Source organism: Lampris incognitus, chromosome 1 (genome assembly GCF_029633865.1).
Source record: "Lampris incognitus isolate fLamInc1 chromosome 1, fLamInc1.hap2, whole genome shotgun sequence".
Classification (NCBI taxonomy): domain Eukaryota; kingdom Metazoa; phylum Chordata; class Actinopteri; order Lampriformes; family Lampridae; genus Lampris; species Lampris incognitus.
In genome coordinates this window covers 123,963,680-123,980,756 of record NC_079211.1, presented here as the reverse complement: position 1 = coordinate 123,980,756, position 17,077 = coordinate 123,963,680, and the positions used below count along the sequence as shown (strand labels likewise).

Genomic DNA, 17,077 nt, shown 5'->3' with positions numbered 1-17,077 from the left:
GGCTTACAGGAAATATTAATTTGAAACTATATTCTTCATTCTACTTTACTGATCCCCCATGGGGAAATTCTTTCTCTGCATATATTCCATCCTAGCTGTGTAGCAAGGTGCACTTGGCAGCCACCATGCAGTGCCCAGGGACCAACTACAGTTCTTTTCCCATTGCCTTGGTCAGGGGCACAGACAGGAGTATAAACCCTAACGCATGTGTTTTTGATGGTGGGAGGAAACTGGCGCTCCCATAGAAAACCCACCGCAGACACAGAGGACATGCAAACTCCACACAGATGACGATCTGGGATGACCTCCCAAGGTTGGACAACCCTGGGGTTCGAACCCAGGACCTTCTTGCTGTGAGGCAACGGTGCTACCCACTGAGCCACCATGCCACAATATGGAAGTAATTTAGAGACAGCTGAATCATTTAGATTCTTAGGGGTATATTTTGACCCCAGATTAACATGGAGGGAACCAATTAAAAGTATTAAGTGCAAAAAAGTTGTAAATATTAGGAGATGCCTTGTAGGGTTGGACTGGGGAGCTGACATGGCATCCTTGAAAAATATGTTGGAAAAAAAAAATTATATATGTAGTGCTAATTAGATCAAGGCTGGATGGATCTGCAGCAAAAACTGCTTAGAGGATTAGCTGTGATTAAGGGTCGGGCCCTCACATTGTGCATCGGAGCAGCAAGAACATTACCTGTGCGCCCTACAAGTTAAGGCAGGAGAGATGCCACTGTGTTTACGAAGGAAACAGCTCAGTTTGGATTAATTTGAGAGGGCACGGAGATAGTCACCCAACCAAAAAAGTGTTACAGGCCTGCTGGGAAAGGAAGATCAAGTTTTGGCTGGACAGGAGATGCAGTAGCAAGAAACCTGGGAGTGTATGGAATGGAGTTCTGCCCAATGGTGGTGTTCTAGAGGCTAAGCCAACGCTTTAAGCCACTGAGGTGTTGCACCACAGATAGCGTAATTGATGCACATATTACCGTGTCTGATGAATCAAAGTCTAAGACTAACTTGCCAGTTGAACACTCCACCCATTTATTGTTAGTGTCCATTAAAATCGAACATATTTCCATAGCCAAACAAACAGTAATATCCAGAACCACAAGTAACGACTGCAACAACAACCTGCCTCAGCATGTGTCTCTGGGTGTGTGAGGTCAAAAACTGTTAACCTTCCGGGCGGAACACCTAACCAGACAAAGATTGGTTCCTATTTATACAATCGAGCACTAATTGGCTCCTACAGGTGGTGTGGCCTACAACCCCTGTGTGGGTACTAGAACCAATGGTAGTAGATTTAGAATTACTTCAAGTTAAAGCAAATAAAAGTGTGGCCCTAGTACATGAGTGCTATAGTTGTACACAAAGTAAATATATTCAATTCAATTCAATTTATTGTCATTAAAAACAACGTGCAGGCACATGTTAAAAATGAAATGAGGGCTGTGGCTTCACCAAACAGTGCAAGACCGATAGACAAACACAGTATAAGATATACACACATGAAGACCAAAAGCTAAAAATAAGTTAAAAAAGAGCAAGAGTACAAAATTTTAAAAAATATCTACAGAAATTCAGTGGGTAGCAAAGTTCAGGTGGGCAACAGCTTGCGGAAAGAAGCTGTTTTTGAGCCTGGTAGTGTGGGCTCTGAGACTCCTGTAGTGCCTTCCAGAGCGCAGGGGGGAGAACAGTCCATGGTTGGGGTGGGTGGGATCTCTGCTGATGCTGAGACCCCTTTGAAGGCAGCGTTTGTGATAAATGTCTTATGGCTGGGAGCTGGGTGATATGCTGGGCCGCCTTGACGACCCGCTGCAGAGCTTTCTGGTCTACTGAGGTGCAGTTGCCATACCACACTGAGATGCAGCTGGTCAGGATGCTCTCTATGGTGCAGTGGTAGAAATTGGTGAGAATTTTGGGGGAGAGACGGATACTCCTCAGGAAATGCAGGCGTTGTTGGGCCTTTTTCACAAGGGCCTAGGTGTTTGATGTCCAGGAAAGTTCCTCGCTGATGTGGACTCCAAGGAATTTAAAGCTGGAAACACGCTCCACTTCCACCCCATTGATGTGTATGGGGGAGTGGCTGCAGCTTGTAGACCTCCTGAATCAGCTCCTTCGTGTTCTGCACATTGAGGACAAGATTGTTGGTAGTACACCATGATGTGAGGTGCTGAATCTCGTCCCTGTAGGCCGTCTCGTCATTGTTGGTGATACGGTCAATGACTGTGGTGTCATGTGCAAATTTGACTATAACATTTGAAGGGTGAGTTGGCAGGCAGTCGTGGGTAAAGAGGGAGAAAAGGAGGGGGCTCAGAACACAGCCTTGAGAGGCAACTGTGCTGAGGGTCAGGGTGGAGGAGGTGTGGTCACCTAACCTAACAGACTGAGGTCTGTTGGTCAGGAAGTCCAGGTTCAAGTTACAGAGGGAGGGATTGAGGCCAAGGGAGAGGAGTTTGGTGGTTAGTTTGGCGGGGATGATAGTGTTGAAGGCAGAGCTATAATCTATAAACAGCATCCGGATGTATGTGTTGTTAAGTTCAAGGTGGGTCAGAGCAAAGTGTAGGGCAGTGGCAAAGGCATCCTCTGTAGACCTTTTGGGACAGTAGGTGAACTGATGTGAGTCGAATGTGGGGGGGATAATGTTTTTGATGTGAGCCAGAACCAGTCTCTCAAAGCACTTCATGGCAATGGGGGTGAGTGCTGTGTGTCGGTAGTAATTCAGACATGTGGATGTTGGTTTCTTGGAGACAGGAATGATAGAGGTGGTGTTAAAGCATGCCAGGACTATGAATTGGGACATTGAGAGGTTAAATATAGTTGTGAAGACCTCAGCCAGCTGGTCGGCACATTCCCGCAGGACTCAACCCGATATGCCGTCCGGTTCTGCAACCTTAACCGTGTGTTCACTCTGTGCAGTGATTCTCTGACCTCTGCGATCGATAGAGTGAGCACCTGGTTTTCTGGGTGGCTGGGGATTTTTGTGGCTGGGTCAGAATTGTCCTTGTCGAAGCGGGCATAGAAATGATTTAGCTCATCTGGCAGGGAGGCATCATGGACAGCGGGACCCCTATTGGAGCTTTTATAGACTGATTGCCTTGCCACATTCACCGGGGATTGGAGTTATTGTGAAAGTGGTCCTCTATTCATAGGGAGTATTTATGTTTGGCTGTTCTGATGCCCTTTTTGAGGTTGGATCTGGCTGCGCTGTAGGCCTCACAGTTACCTGACTTGAACGCTGCATCCCGTACTTTCAGCAGCTGCCGGACCTCACTGGTCATCCAGGGTTTCTGGTTTGGAAAGGTGCAGATTTATTTTTTTGTTGTGACACTCTCAGTGCAAAAGTTAATGTAGGATAGTATGGCAGATGTCTGTTCATTAATGTCTATATGGGAGCCATGGGTAGCTGAATGTGCAAAAATACTCCAGTCTGTGTTGTCAAAACAGTCCTGGAGTTCAGAGACTGCTCCTTCTGGCCAGACAGTGATTGTCTTTACTGCTGGCTTGACCTGTTTTATTAGGGGTTTGTAGGCTGGGACCAGGAACAGGCAGAGATGGTCAGAATGTCCCAGGTGGGGGCATGGAGTAGCTTTGTATGAGTCCTTAATGTCTGTATAGAGATGGTCCAGGGTGTTTTGTCCCCTTGTGGGGCAGGAGACATGCTAATGGAATTTGGGCAATGCAGCCCTGAGGTTAGCCTGATTAAAATCACCACCTATGATAAAGGCATTGTCCGGGTGTTTGGTCTGTTGTCTGCTGAAGGCACCTTGTAGCTGCTTAAGTGCTACTTTAGCATTAGCATGTGGGGGGATGTATACAGTGGCGATTGTAATGGCTGTTAGCTCCCTGGGCAGGTAAAAAGGCCGGCACTGAATCATAAGGAGCTTGAGATCAGCAGAGCAATGCCTTTCAACTATCTTTATATTGTTGCACCAAGAGTTATTGACATAAATACTCAAACCTCCTCCGCGGATCTTGCCGGAGTCCACTGTCCTGTCAGCATGGAAGGCTGTGCGGTCCGCTAGCGCGACAATGCGGCCCACTAGCTCAACAATATAAAGTATGTACAGGTGTTTACATATGGACCTCAACAGTTCCAGTTCCTAGCCACAGATTTGCAATATGCAAAAAGACATCATACTTCTTAAGTGTATACACGTTGAGTTGTACAGCATTTGGATGGCTTTAGAGTGGGTTAAACAAGCCAAACCTGACAGAACTCTGATCTGTAGTCACTCAGCATCTGATCTGTAGAGACTAAAGCTAGGTACATCCTGTATTTGCCAAGACTAACTATTTTAAATAATGTAAATACACTCATGAGTAATAAGACAAAGAAATGTGGTCACCCTGATTTGGATTCCTGCCCATACGGGCATTACAGGTAAAGAGAAAGTGGACAAACTAGCCAAACAAGCTGTTAAAAAAGAAAACATGGACACCACAATTAAACTTTCAAAATCAGAGGGAAAAGGTATTTCATGAAAGGAAATCAGCAAAGAGTGACAGCAGCACTGGGATCAGGAGATCGTCATCATCAGCGGTTACTCGGGGTTGAGTATGACCATCCTCCCTCTGGGTCCTCAGGCGGGTGTAGAGGCTGATCCTGGAGCCACATAATGGGAGGACGCCTGCGTCTGTGACAGCTTTTATGCAGAGTGGCTGATGCACCTGCAGCCACTACACGGTCCTTGGCAGGAGGTGGCCAGAGTCCAATGGCATGGAGAACCAAGACGATTGGGGACCACCCTCTGTTGCAGCCTTCATCTGCCTTCACTGTCGTTGTGACCTGGAGACATCTTCTGCCAGTTCCACCATTAAGGTCTTTGTTGAATCGTGCTTCGTCTGGAACCTCCCCCTTGACCTATCCGCCTTGGGTTACCCTACCAGGAGCCAAGCTCCGGATGGCATAGCTCTTGGGATCATTGGTACATGCAAGCTTCTCCACCACAGCAAGGTGGCAATCCAGGAGAAGATAAGGAGATAAGAGGAAGACAACTACATGCAATACAAAATAGAGTGGTTATTGAGAGAAACAGGGGAGGAAATAGAAAAGAGGAGGTAGTAATGACCAGACTAGGAATAGGACACAGTAACCCGAATGGGACTCTCCACTTCATAGGGAAGCATCCAACTGGACTATGTGAACATTGTCAGGTACCAGAAACAGTAGAACATGTGCTTGTTGACTGCAGGAAATATACCTCAGAAAGAAAGGACATGATGAAAGAAATGGAAAGATCAGGGCTAACAGGCGCAGGTTTAAAGGGCATACTGGAGTGTGGTGGAAGTAGACAAGGTAGGAAGAGTCTGATCAGCTTTCTTAAGAAAACAGGATTGATAGGAAAAATCAGACAAACCAGACACTGTATATGTTAACTAACTCCAAAGGATGGAAGTAATGCAACATCAAGGATGCAAACTGCCAGAAGAAGAAGAACTGCAAAAGCCATGGTCCAAAAAGAGCTTACCAACCATGAAAAGGTATATCGATCAGTAGAGGGGTACAAAAGAATTTCCAAAGCATTAGATATACCATGGAACACAGTGAAGACAATCATCAACAAGTGGAGAAAATATGGAACAACAGCGATGTTACCAAGAACAGGAAGGTCCCTCCAGTTCCCTCCAAAATTGATGAGAAGACAGGGAGAAAACTGGTCAGGGAGGCTGCCAAGAGGCCTACAGCAATATCAAATGAGCTGCAGGAATTCTTGACAGATACCGGTTGTTCCCTACATGTTACAACAATCTCCTGTATTCTTCATATGTCTGGGCTATGGGATAGGGTGGCAAGATGGAAGGAAGCATTTTCACATAAAAAAATGAAAGAAAAAAAAACGCATCCAAGCCAGGCTAAATACATTCAGTCCCCCAAAACCAAGCGGAAAATTTTGCTATGGTCTGATGAGACCAAGGTTGAACCTTTTGACCATAATTCCAAAAGGGGTGTTTGGCGCAAAACAACACAGCACATCACCAAAAGAAAATCATACCCATGGCAAAGCATGGCGGTGGCAGCATCATGCTTTGGGGCTGATTTCTTCAGCCAGAACTTGGGCTTTAGTCAAGGTGCGGGGAATCATGAATGGCTCCAAATACCGGTCGATTCTGGCACAAAACTTTTATATGTCTGCTAAAACATTGAAGATAAAAAGGAATTTCATCTTTCAGCACTGCCTACGATTAAATAAATTTTGAAGCTTTTGATTATCATCTTACACTGCACTGTAACTTTTACCCTTTTTTATTTTTAATTTTCTTTTTATTACCTTATGTTTCTTTTCTTAATGCCTTTTATGTAAAGCACTCTGAATTGCCTTGATGTTGAAATACGCTATAAAAATAATACCCTGCCTTGCCTTCAGCACAACAATGACCCAAAACATACATCAAAACCAACAAAGGAATGGCTTCACCAAAAGAAGATCAACATTTTGGAATGGCACAGCCAGAGCCCAGAACTAAATCCAATTGAAAATCTCTTGGGTGACCTGAAGAGGGCTGTGCACGAGATGCCCTCACAATCTGATGGATCAAGAACATTTTCCAAAGAACAGTAGGAAAATATTGCCAAGTCAAGATGTGCCAAGCTGATAGACTCTTACCCAAAAAGACTGTCTGTTGTAATAAAGTCAAAAGGTGCTTCAAAAAAGTATTAGTTTAGGGTCACAGAAAGTTGAATCAGTTCATCTGAACACAACGTTTATTGAGAGAGAACTGTTTCATCACTCATTTAAGTGACCTCTTCAGTCTCAACTGACTGCAGGTATCTCTACCCTTATAAACAATACAGTGGCATAACCAAAGTCAGGAACATGCCCAAACAGTGCACCAACCAATCGAAGAGAGGAGAAGGACAACAGCTGTCTAAGAGTAAACTAGTGGTGATTCTGTATGCGGCAGGAGTGTCGGAACAGTTGAGACACATATTTTCCAAACACCACATGTCTCAGTTGTTTTCAAACCCCAAAACACACTGTGCCAGAAATTGGTCCACCCAAAGGATTGGGTCCCCTGGCACAAACGGAGCAATATAGTGTACGCTGTTAAATGCCAGGAGTATTGCTGTGACTTGTACATCAGGAAAACTAAACAGACGCTGGCCAAGAGCATGGCACAACACAGAAGAGCTACCACGTCAGGCCAGGACTCCACAGTCTACACCCATCTACAGGCCAGTGGCCACTCTTTCAAAGATGATGTGCACATCCTTAATAGGGAGGAACACTGGTTTGAACGGGGAGTCAAAGAGGCCATCTATGTTAAGAGGGAACGACCATCCCTGAACCAAGGGGGGGGGGGGGGGGCTAAGAGTATATCTATCACCATCTTACAATGCTGTGATTGCAACCATTCCCAAATCCTCTGTGAATAGTACACATGGCCTGTCTGTGAATGTTCTCATTCATCCAGGTCATGGTTATCCAAAGGAGTTGAATCAAGTGCAACTGGACTTGTTATATATCCGTGAATATATACCAAGTCCAGTTGCACTTGATTCAACTCCTTTGGAGTACACATGGCCATTGAAACTCTAGTTAATGGTAGCAGCAATGTGCATATGAATTTGATTGTTGTTTTCGGTTGTTATGCCACTATTGTTTATAGGGGTGGGGATACCGGAAAGTAAATATGCCACAAGTGACCTCTTCAGTCTCAACTGACTTATAGACTTATAGTATAGACTATAAAACTGCTATATCTGCAGTCAGTCGAGACTGAAGAGGTCACCTAAATGAGTGATGAAACGTTTCTCTCAATATATGTTGTGTCCAGATGAACTGATTTAACTTTCTGTGATTTTCTTACCCGGACTATTGAGCATGCATAAAGATATTAGTTTTGGGGTGTGCACACATATGCAACCAGGTTATTATATATATATTTATGTCTTTTCCTCCTAAAAGGTTTGTTTGTTTTTCCCTTGAATTTTATAGGTTGCAATTTCACATTAAAGATGGAAAATCTGTGGCATGACTTATCTTTCATTTTTTTCACATCATGAAAAACTGCCATTTTAACAGGGTTGTGTGTGTTAACTTCTTATATCCATTTTATAATATTGACGAATGGGACATTCTAGACCCTGATAGTTAACCATTTACTTTTTACCTTAAAAGTTAGGGCCAGACATTTTCCATATTTTGAGTATATGCTCTTTTATCAAAACATTATCTTTTTAAGCAGAGTTGTCCAAGATACGTTTTAAAATGTAAAAGGTACACTTGTATTTCCTATCAAGCTCCTTGATGTTTCTCCTTTACATGTGAGGAGGAATAAACCTGTGAAGTCACCCACCTTTAAACAAGGGGCAGATTTTGGCCAGAGCATGGACTGGCCCCAAGCGGGTATACTGCCCAATAGCAAACTCCATGAAGAGCAGAGGGATGCCACACAGGAACAGCATTGTAAGGTAAGGAATCAGAAAGGCACCTAAAACAGAAAGGGAGGAAAAGAACAAATTAACCAGTGGGGCAGCATGGCTCACGGGTCATCTAGTAATCGGAAGGTCACTGGTTCGATCCCTGGATCCTCCAGGGAGCATGTCAAAGTGTCCTTGAACAAGACACCAAACCCTTGACTGCTCCTTATGAGCAGGTTGGCGCCTTGCATGGCAGCCTTCACCATCAGTGTATGAATTGGTCAATGTGAGGCATACACTGAAAGCACTTTGAGTGGTCGGTAGACTAAAACAGAAATAAATAGATATAGATAGATAGATAGATAGATAATATAAATGCAGTCCACTTATTTACCATTTAACTGGTGGTGTTATGCACCAGGTACCTCCTGAGTTAAACATGTCAGTCAACCTCAAAATGCCTCAAATATGGATACAAATGTCCCACGGTGAGGGCAATTCATATTTGATGTTTGCTTGCTTTTAATCTTTCACCAAGACCTTACATTGCTTAGATGGATGCTTGAAGTCCATGTGTAACAGAACAAAGGTAGTCTTATAAAGTCTCTTCTCCAGGTGCACAAATAAGGGCCTATTGTTAATTGTTGGCTGTATGGGAGACTCACTGAGTGTAGCAAGTGTGTTCACACTAAACGGAGAAATGGCCTTGGCGGATGAGAGCTGGAAGACATGAGATAAGGAGGGGAAGAACAGACAACTGCCTTATAAGAAAGACTGTACTGTATTGATCTGCGCACATTCAAGCACCTGGGCTTGGATGCATCTGTTCATGAACATATATTAAAATAGTGTGACAATACTGTAAGAGATTTTTTTTTAATTTATTTCTGATTTTTCCCTTTTTTCTCCCAATTTAGTGGCCAATCGATCCCTATTTTAATTCAAACACCCACCCTCTTACTACATGCGTTCGCCAACTGCATCTCTCCGGCCGGCAGTCTCGAAGGAGACGGCCTCCCCACGTTCGTGACAAGGCGACTCCAGGCCGAACCACTGTTTTTCCCGATACACACAGAGACGCATTCACGTGACGAACACAAGCCGACTCCGCCCCCCTCCCGAAGACAGCGTTGCCAATGACTGCTGCTTCATCGAGTCCAGCCATAGTCGGATCTGACGAGACTGGGGCGCGAACCCCAGTCCCCAGTGGGCAACTGCATCGACACAAAGCCGATGCTTAGACCGCTACACCACCGCAGACCCTACTGAAAGAGATTTTTGTCGCGTTCCTCATTTCTGTCAGTGTGGAATTCAATAATTGCCGAGACACCCACCCATGAATAAATGCAACAAGACATTGTCTTTCTTATCCTTGAGACTCAACACTAAGTAAAGACTCCAGCTTATAGTCCACGAAGGCTGTTTCTCCAGTTACTTTGCTCAACTCTTCCTATACACATATACCTTTGCTATCAACTAACAATCCTTTGCTATCAACTAACAGCAACAATAGGCTTTTATTGGTGGTTTTACGGGTGGGCCAGAGGGGTTGCTGGAGAACGATGAGTCCTCAAACACTACACCGATCTACACCCACTATCCCTCGGGTAAGGGTGGCCTAATGAATGCCTTACCCCGTGGACGCTCTGGCCGTGACCAGTTACGGCGAGTCTGGGATACGAACCTCCCAGCCACATGATGAGCGGATTGCAAGAACGGCGGTTTATTCCGCTTGGCCACCAGAGCGGCTTGAATCTTGAATCTAAACATCATATATGATCACATGGCAGACACATGATCATCTAACCACACAGGTCATGTAATCATAAAATTGTCTTCACATGTCCTAAGGGTTACTAAGGGTTACTCTGACATTACATATTATTGAATACAAACATAATTGAGCTATTGGAAAAAAGAGCCATTTCATGCATCAAACGATCACTCTCTACTTATGCTTCTCTAACACATACTCGGCTCACAAGATACATTTTTTACTGAGACTTTTGCCAGGTATTCGCACATTTCACTCTACTCCCCATATATTGAAGGGATTCACATTCATTTTGGTGGGTTATTCAACAGTGAGGTTGAAAACGGTGTTCAAACGATCCTCACCCCTGATGGATCAATGAATTCAGGTTATTACATTACATTACATTACATTACAGTCATTTAGCCGACGCTTTTATCCAAAGCGACTTACAATAAGTGCATTTAACGTAGGAAATCAGGAGAACTACTAGTCATCAGAGGCCATAAGTGCATCTAAACAACCATCTAAGAGCAAAACCAGTGCAAAAGTAGGTTATTCAGGACCTATGTACTGAGACGTACTGGATAAACACCGATATCGCAAATATTGACATGACATTCCTTGGCGACTGTTCCTACCTGTTTATCTGTGATTTAAAGTAAAAATTTAACTTTGCTCATTGCATGCTCTTCAACTCCTCTGATGAAGGCCACGGGACAAAACATGGTTTTAAGTCTGCCGATGTGTCAAGCAAATTAGAGTAAAGGCATTTTAACTGATTTAGAGTGCTTTGGATTTTTCTAAACTGAAAGCACACTATAACACCCCTTCTATAATATCCTTCTTCGTCTAAATAGACTCCAGTCACACAGCCTTTGGATACCAGAAGCTATTCAAGCATTCCTGACCTTTTTGTATACTGTTGCCAAATGATAGCCTTGGTTTTTTTTGCTCAGTGAAAGCTGAGAGATAAGGTTCCACTGTTCTCTTTCCAAGTCATTTTTCTTAGTCTTTTTCGTTGTATGCTCTCATTTTGCCTTTAATGGCATTTCCTGCATTGTCTGTTTTAATTTACTTTCTTTCTCCTTCAGGTGTATTTTTATATAGGTTTTTTAATTTGTTTCAAAGTGAGATTATTCTTAAGCCAGTTTTTAAACAAATGCATATTTTACACTTTCTTCTGTTATTTCCATGATTCTCATTTTGTACAAAAATAAACTTTAAACTCCAAAGGTCCTTACGGCCACAGCTAGCTGGTGTGGTAAATGCAAAGTAGGAGAAGCCTGTAGTTTGTTGAGTCATTGTTAGCGAAGATGACACAGCATAATCACTGATCAGAGGGTAATAAAGAGTCCTTTTATTCTGTATCCTTGTGAGTCATGAATTCTGAGAAACCATAAAGATATTCCCATCTAAAAGAAGGATTTTCCTTTATGTTTTCATACAGAATTAGATGTATAACACAAGAATTTTACTCTCTTGTACTTTGAGATGTAACAATAAAGGATCTTGAATCTTGAAAAAAAAAGTCATCACAGCTTTGAACTTTGGACACAAGATATGAGAGAAAGTGAGGAGGAAAAGAATTCTGCTCAACTGGCACGAGTTCATTAAATATATTTCAGCTAAGCCATACTGCGCATGGGTTCTACTTCACTGTAAAACGTTTGACATTTTAATGTTCTACAAACACTTTCTCTCAACACAGACTTAACAGAAACAAAAACATTTCATTCATCAAAGATGATACTTGCAAAGCACCAATATGTTTCATTATGTGATGATATGCAAGATTATAGTGACATTACAAAGAATCCACTGGTTGGTGTGGGAGACAAACTCTCATTAAAGGACCAGTGTGTAGGATTTAATGGCATCTAGCGGTGAGGTTGCAGATTGCAACCAGCTGAATACACCTATCTTTCCAAGCGTGTAGGAGACCCTATGGTGGCCTTCATGTGCTAGTAGCTACTCCCAAAATGATGTCATCATCTACGACCACATCGAGTAGCCATAATATGTCAAGTTATGAGATTCCTTTAGCTGGATAGATTTAGAAATTATATGTAGTTATTTACTCTGTAAAACTATAGGTCATAGCTTCCATGTAAGATAGCGAATATTATTGTTACTTGTTCCGCATTGTAGTAGTGTATGGTTTGTCCATTCTGGGCAACCATAGAAATATAGTGGGCACCACGGAAGAGGACCCACTCCATATGTACATATGAAGCGCTCATTCTAAGCTAATGAAAACATGATTCTGTGGGAGTGCAGGAATGAGGAGATGGAGAGATCGAGTCGAGTCAATTCTGTTTACTCGCCACCCAAAACAACAACGATACAGCACAATCTCTGGTGGCAACCAGCTAACCGCTAGGCTGCTGCAAACATGGCTCACCCCGGAAACTCTAGGCAGTGCCTACGTCAGCACTCTGAATGTCTGCCTTAAAGGAGCAGCAGCCCCTGGTGAATCTACCCTCAATTGTGTATCACCACAATTCGAAGTTTTAAGTGATTATACACTAATGAAATCATAGTTATGAATATTATATTCAATTTCTGCCAATAGAGCCCCCTAAATCCTACACACTGGTCCTTTAACACTATGCATGAGTACTGCAATTTAAAATTCAAAATATTGATCTTTGGAGGTGGTGCTGATGGATTTGCAGACAACCTTTCTCAGTTAATAGTTGTGTCTGCTGCCCAGCAAATGAAAAACCAAAGATGGTGAACTATTTTTCAAAGCACAGGCAAGAGTCTAGATCATCATTGAACTAAATCTGACAATGATGACTAAATCTATTGTTCTGGGAAAAGGCATTTGATTAGCCTACATCAGTCATCCTGCACATGACTGTTCTTAAACTGCTGCCCACGGGCTTTAGGAACTGAGCGGCGGTGTTGTATGATTTGTACTTTGCAACTTGTACTTGTACATTAACATCAGTACTTTAGCCAAACAAATGGTAGTTTCATATTAACTTTTGTGCAAAGCAAAAAGAAACTTCAACACATAAGACACCATCTGCTTTACATGAGAAGCACAATGGAACAGTGGACTTTTAGAGGGCTTTTGGCTGGTAAATTAGAGTATGACGGTCTCCAACCAGAGGTTGGTTGCCGGTTCTGTGAATTATAAGCAAACATTTCGCTAGTATTTTCAGAAATTCTGGAGATTAGATTGGAAAAGCAACAACCAAGGTGTGCAAATTAGGGCATTCTTAATAGTTTGGCTCAACATCAAAATACACCCCTAGCTTGGACTCTCCTATAATAATAAGAAACATGCATAGCATTTGAAAAAAAAAACGGCAAAAAATACAAGTAAATTGTAGGCAACCCAGATTAGATGTTTACTTAACCTAGTGCCCCAGATTGTTGTCTAGGTTAGCTAACAACTGCTCCACATCAACAAACTTTACATGTGTAACAGCGCAACATTTCCCTTCTCGTTAACTAAAGCAATTTATTGCAGCCATTTCCAAATAACTGATTTATTTTCATTTTCAGAACAAATGTACCCAATTAAATTCATTCCAAATGATAAATATGTTCTTTTTAGCTGCATAAAACTTTCAATGAAGTTAAGGATGTGATCCATATTTTTTTTTCATTTAAAATGCCATATGTGATACATTGGCATTTTCGTAGCAACAGCCATTCAATGTGTTAGTGTTCCCCGATATGCTATTTTTCATTGGTGCTGGTGTGGTTTGCCATTTCCACAAAGTATTCAAATGTAATGGCCGAGGCAATGTTTAAAGGAAATGTATTGAGTCTGCTGCCAAATGAAAAGAAGGAACCTCTTCCAATGTGGAAGAGCATGTGATAGGCGCTAAAATATAAAGCTTAACAATACCCAATATCTGGTAAGGTTTACTTAACTATTTGATATAGCTTGATATGTTTCTTAACGTTTCTTAATAATATCATGTCAGATGATTTTGTGTATCTGTCTTCTTTCTCCAAAACATGTATGCTATCCTACTGCTTTAATGCTCAGCAAAATACCAAAACCTGTGATCTGCACGTGAACAAGTTCTGTGTTCAGGATGACGTTCATTTCTGATGGTATTGGGAATTTGCGGTATATAAATGAACTATTGTGACCGGACGTCGCCAAATTCACCAAAACGGAGGAAACTAAGGATAATCCATTTAATATATCTAAGATAATCTTATTTCTTATTAAAGGAATACCTTGGTGTCCTACTTACATAGTCATACCAATTTGACTTAAGCCTATAGCTTAGCTCATCTACTGGAATCATTAGCAGCTCATCTCAAAAGAAGGGAAACGCCCTCTCCGAAACCAAGTCGTTAATACATTTTACTTGTTAGCCTAGCATTAACAAATATTGTCTTTAACGTTTTCACCAGTACCTGCAAAATCATAGAAATTAGATTGTATTGGACTATTTCTCCATAACAGGCATATCAGGTAGAAGACATGGTATATGAGTATTAAGGGGGAAAAAAAGTTCAAAACTATAAACTTAATTTTTAGGGTGTCGCAATATCTCTCTATAGCGTACCATCCCTTTAATATATATTTATTTTTTAAAGCGATTAGTTTAACATTGTGCTAACTTGTTAGCAGTTTGCATGAAATCCCAAGGTATGTCATTGTCATGGTAAGCGTCCAAAAAGGGAAATGCAAAGGATAAACTACTATAGTGTGACTTTAACAACCCTTTTCAAGCCATATTTCGCTGATATTTTAGGCAACTGGCAACCATGTTCACTTCCCTCTAGTCCGTGTCTACCCCCTCTCATAAAACAAAAGCGGAATTGCCTCAGGAAACTCCACGTAGAAAACGTTTGTATATAATTTAAAAAAAAAACTCATATGCAGGAGTTTGTTTTTTCTCCAAGTGTGCAATATGTGTTGACGAGGTATGAATCGTTGTTATTCTCTCAACAAACTTACTAAACCGGGAGAAGGATGTGTTTTGGCTGCTATGCCGGCTTATGCCGGCTGCTTTTGTCACAGTGATCCTAAAACAGAAAAAACAATAGTAGCAACACGTTGGAAGGATGATGTTGATAAATTACTAAAAATGCGTTGTTATATTTGCAGACAATTCCCACGCAATTTCCAATATTGATGTTCACGTACAAATTGCACTTCCCAAGTCTTTAAACAATTACCAACGCAAAGACAGTGGTTTCCTTCAATTATTTAGAGACAATCGAACTTCCTGTGGGACTGTATAGATAGAGTCTGCCTTTCTTTTTTTAGTGAGTCGAATCTTAAAGATGGACAAATGCACACGCACACACGCACGCACACGCGCGCACACACACACACACACACACACACACACACACAAACGACAATATATTTTTAGGCAGATGTAAGACAGAAGCATCCTGCTAAGTAGCTGAAATGTAGTCTATCCGATGTTGATCCTGTCTTCCGTGGGTTTTTTCTTTCAGTATTGTATCTATTTCAAGATCTCTGTTATTCGCTCGGCTTCCTGTTGTACTCTGAACTTTAAAAGTCCCAAAGGGGAAAAACAAAAAAGACTTCTATTTCCGTGCAAGTATTAGCCAAGCAGTACAGGAAGCACTCTTTCCGCTGCTGGCATGTCTTTACCAGGGTTCACTAAATATGCAAGATCACTGCTAATCTGCATCGTGTACCTAATGAAAAGAAAAGAATGGAGAAGAGGAACAAAGAAAAGAAAGGCTGTGCAGTCAAATGTATAAACGCAACTGGAACATTGCCGATACATATCTCCACTAACCCTTTTTTCCATTCAACACTTGCATAGCACGTACGTAACGATAGTCGGCTTGTAGCTAATTGGTAATAGAGACTCGTTTACCTCCACCGCTCCTGTAGCACAGGTACGGGAACCGCCAGACGTTGCCAAGCCCCACCGCGTATCCGACGGATGCGAGGATGAACTCAAGGCGCCGACTCCATGTGGGTCTCGCCACCTTTCCTTCTGTCGTTACTTCGGGCACCGTTGCATCTGAATGGAGGTGTGAACTGGGAAAAGGTTTCATTTCTTTACCGTCACAGTATCCCTCGTGGTGAATCTTTGCATTCGATGCTATGTTCTCGGCGCCGACTCCCATTATGTAGCCTCTGGTCGTTGGGTGATGAGTAAGCAAACGACTATCCTTTTTTTTGTAAAACCGGCGAGTCTTTGCAAAACGATAATCCCAAAACTGCCTAACACAGTCAAAACTGAGCGGGACAATTACTGTGATTTCCTAAAAAAAAAAAAAAAAAAAGCGAAAAAATATCTGCAACTGGGTTGGGATGAGATGAGAGACATTCACGTGGTGAGGCAGTGACCCTTTCCTCAGAAGCGAAACGTCATGTATTATGGTACCTGAGATGAATATCTTTTGAGTGATTTTTTTTTCCTATGATGCCACCGGCGAGATGTTGGTCGGCTCCATTACGCATCCATTCACATGCCGAAGCTTTGTTCTCTACCTGCTCAGCTGTGATCAGTGCCCCGGAGCGCGGTACGAGCCTTGCGTAACGACGACACGACTGTGAGCGGTATGGCATCTTTATGTGAAGCCTGCAGTAACGGCGGACACTTCCTGACAGCCTTTTCAAATTAAAAACCCCTGGCGCCTTGAAATGATTCGTACAGATTTTACTGCAAATCCATATGGTGGCCCTTAAGTATAAAACAAAACATTAGGAAGAAAAAATAAAACAAATAAAAAAAGTGAAGACGCAATAACATTTCGCTAAACAAATTGACAAAACCGAAAACATTTCACGAAACAAAATGATAAAAGTAAAAACATGAAATCTGTCTCTCCAGATTTTGAAATTTAAAAGCCTCTGAATTTCTAGCATTGATTTTTTTTTACATTGAAATTATGAATCGGATTTTTTTTTGCTTCATAATTCAACTCTTCAGATTTTCGATAGCTCGTTTTCACTTTTATTTTTCAAATTCACATATTCAG

The 17,077-nt window shown here is 42.1% G+C and overlaps 1 protein-coding gene across 1 annotated transcript in view; it reads right to left on the bottom strand.

The window, feature by feature from the left end:
- Window positions 1-16,574, bottom strand: part of si:ch211-225b11.1 (uncharacterized protein LOC561694 homolog) — a 53,604-nt gene extending 37,030 nt beyond the window's left edge. Inside the window, exons 1-2 of the mRNA XM_056277583.1 lie at window positions 15,964-16,574; window positions 8,307-8,441 (exon numbers count right to left, since the gene is read on the bottom strand). Coding sequence (XP_056133558.1) covers window positions 8,307-8,441; window positions 15,964-16,219 — 391 coding nt within the window. The 5' untranslated portion in view covers window positions 16,220-16,574. The remainder of the gene's footprint in view (window positions 1-8,306; window positions 8,442-15,963) is intronic.
- Between the last annotated feature and the right edge of the window lie 503 nt (window positions 16,575-17,077).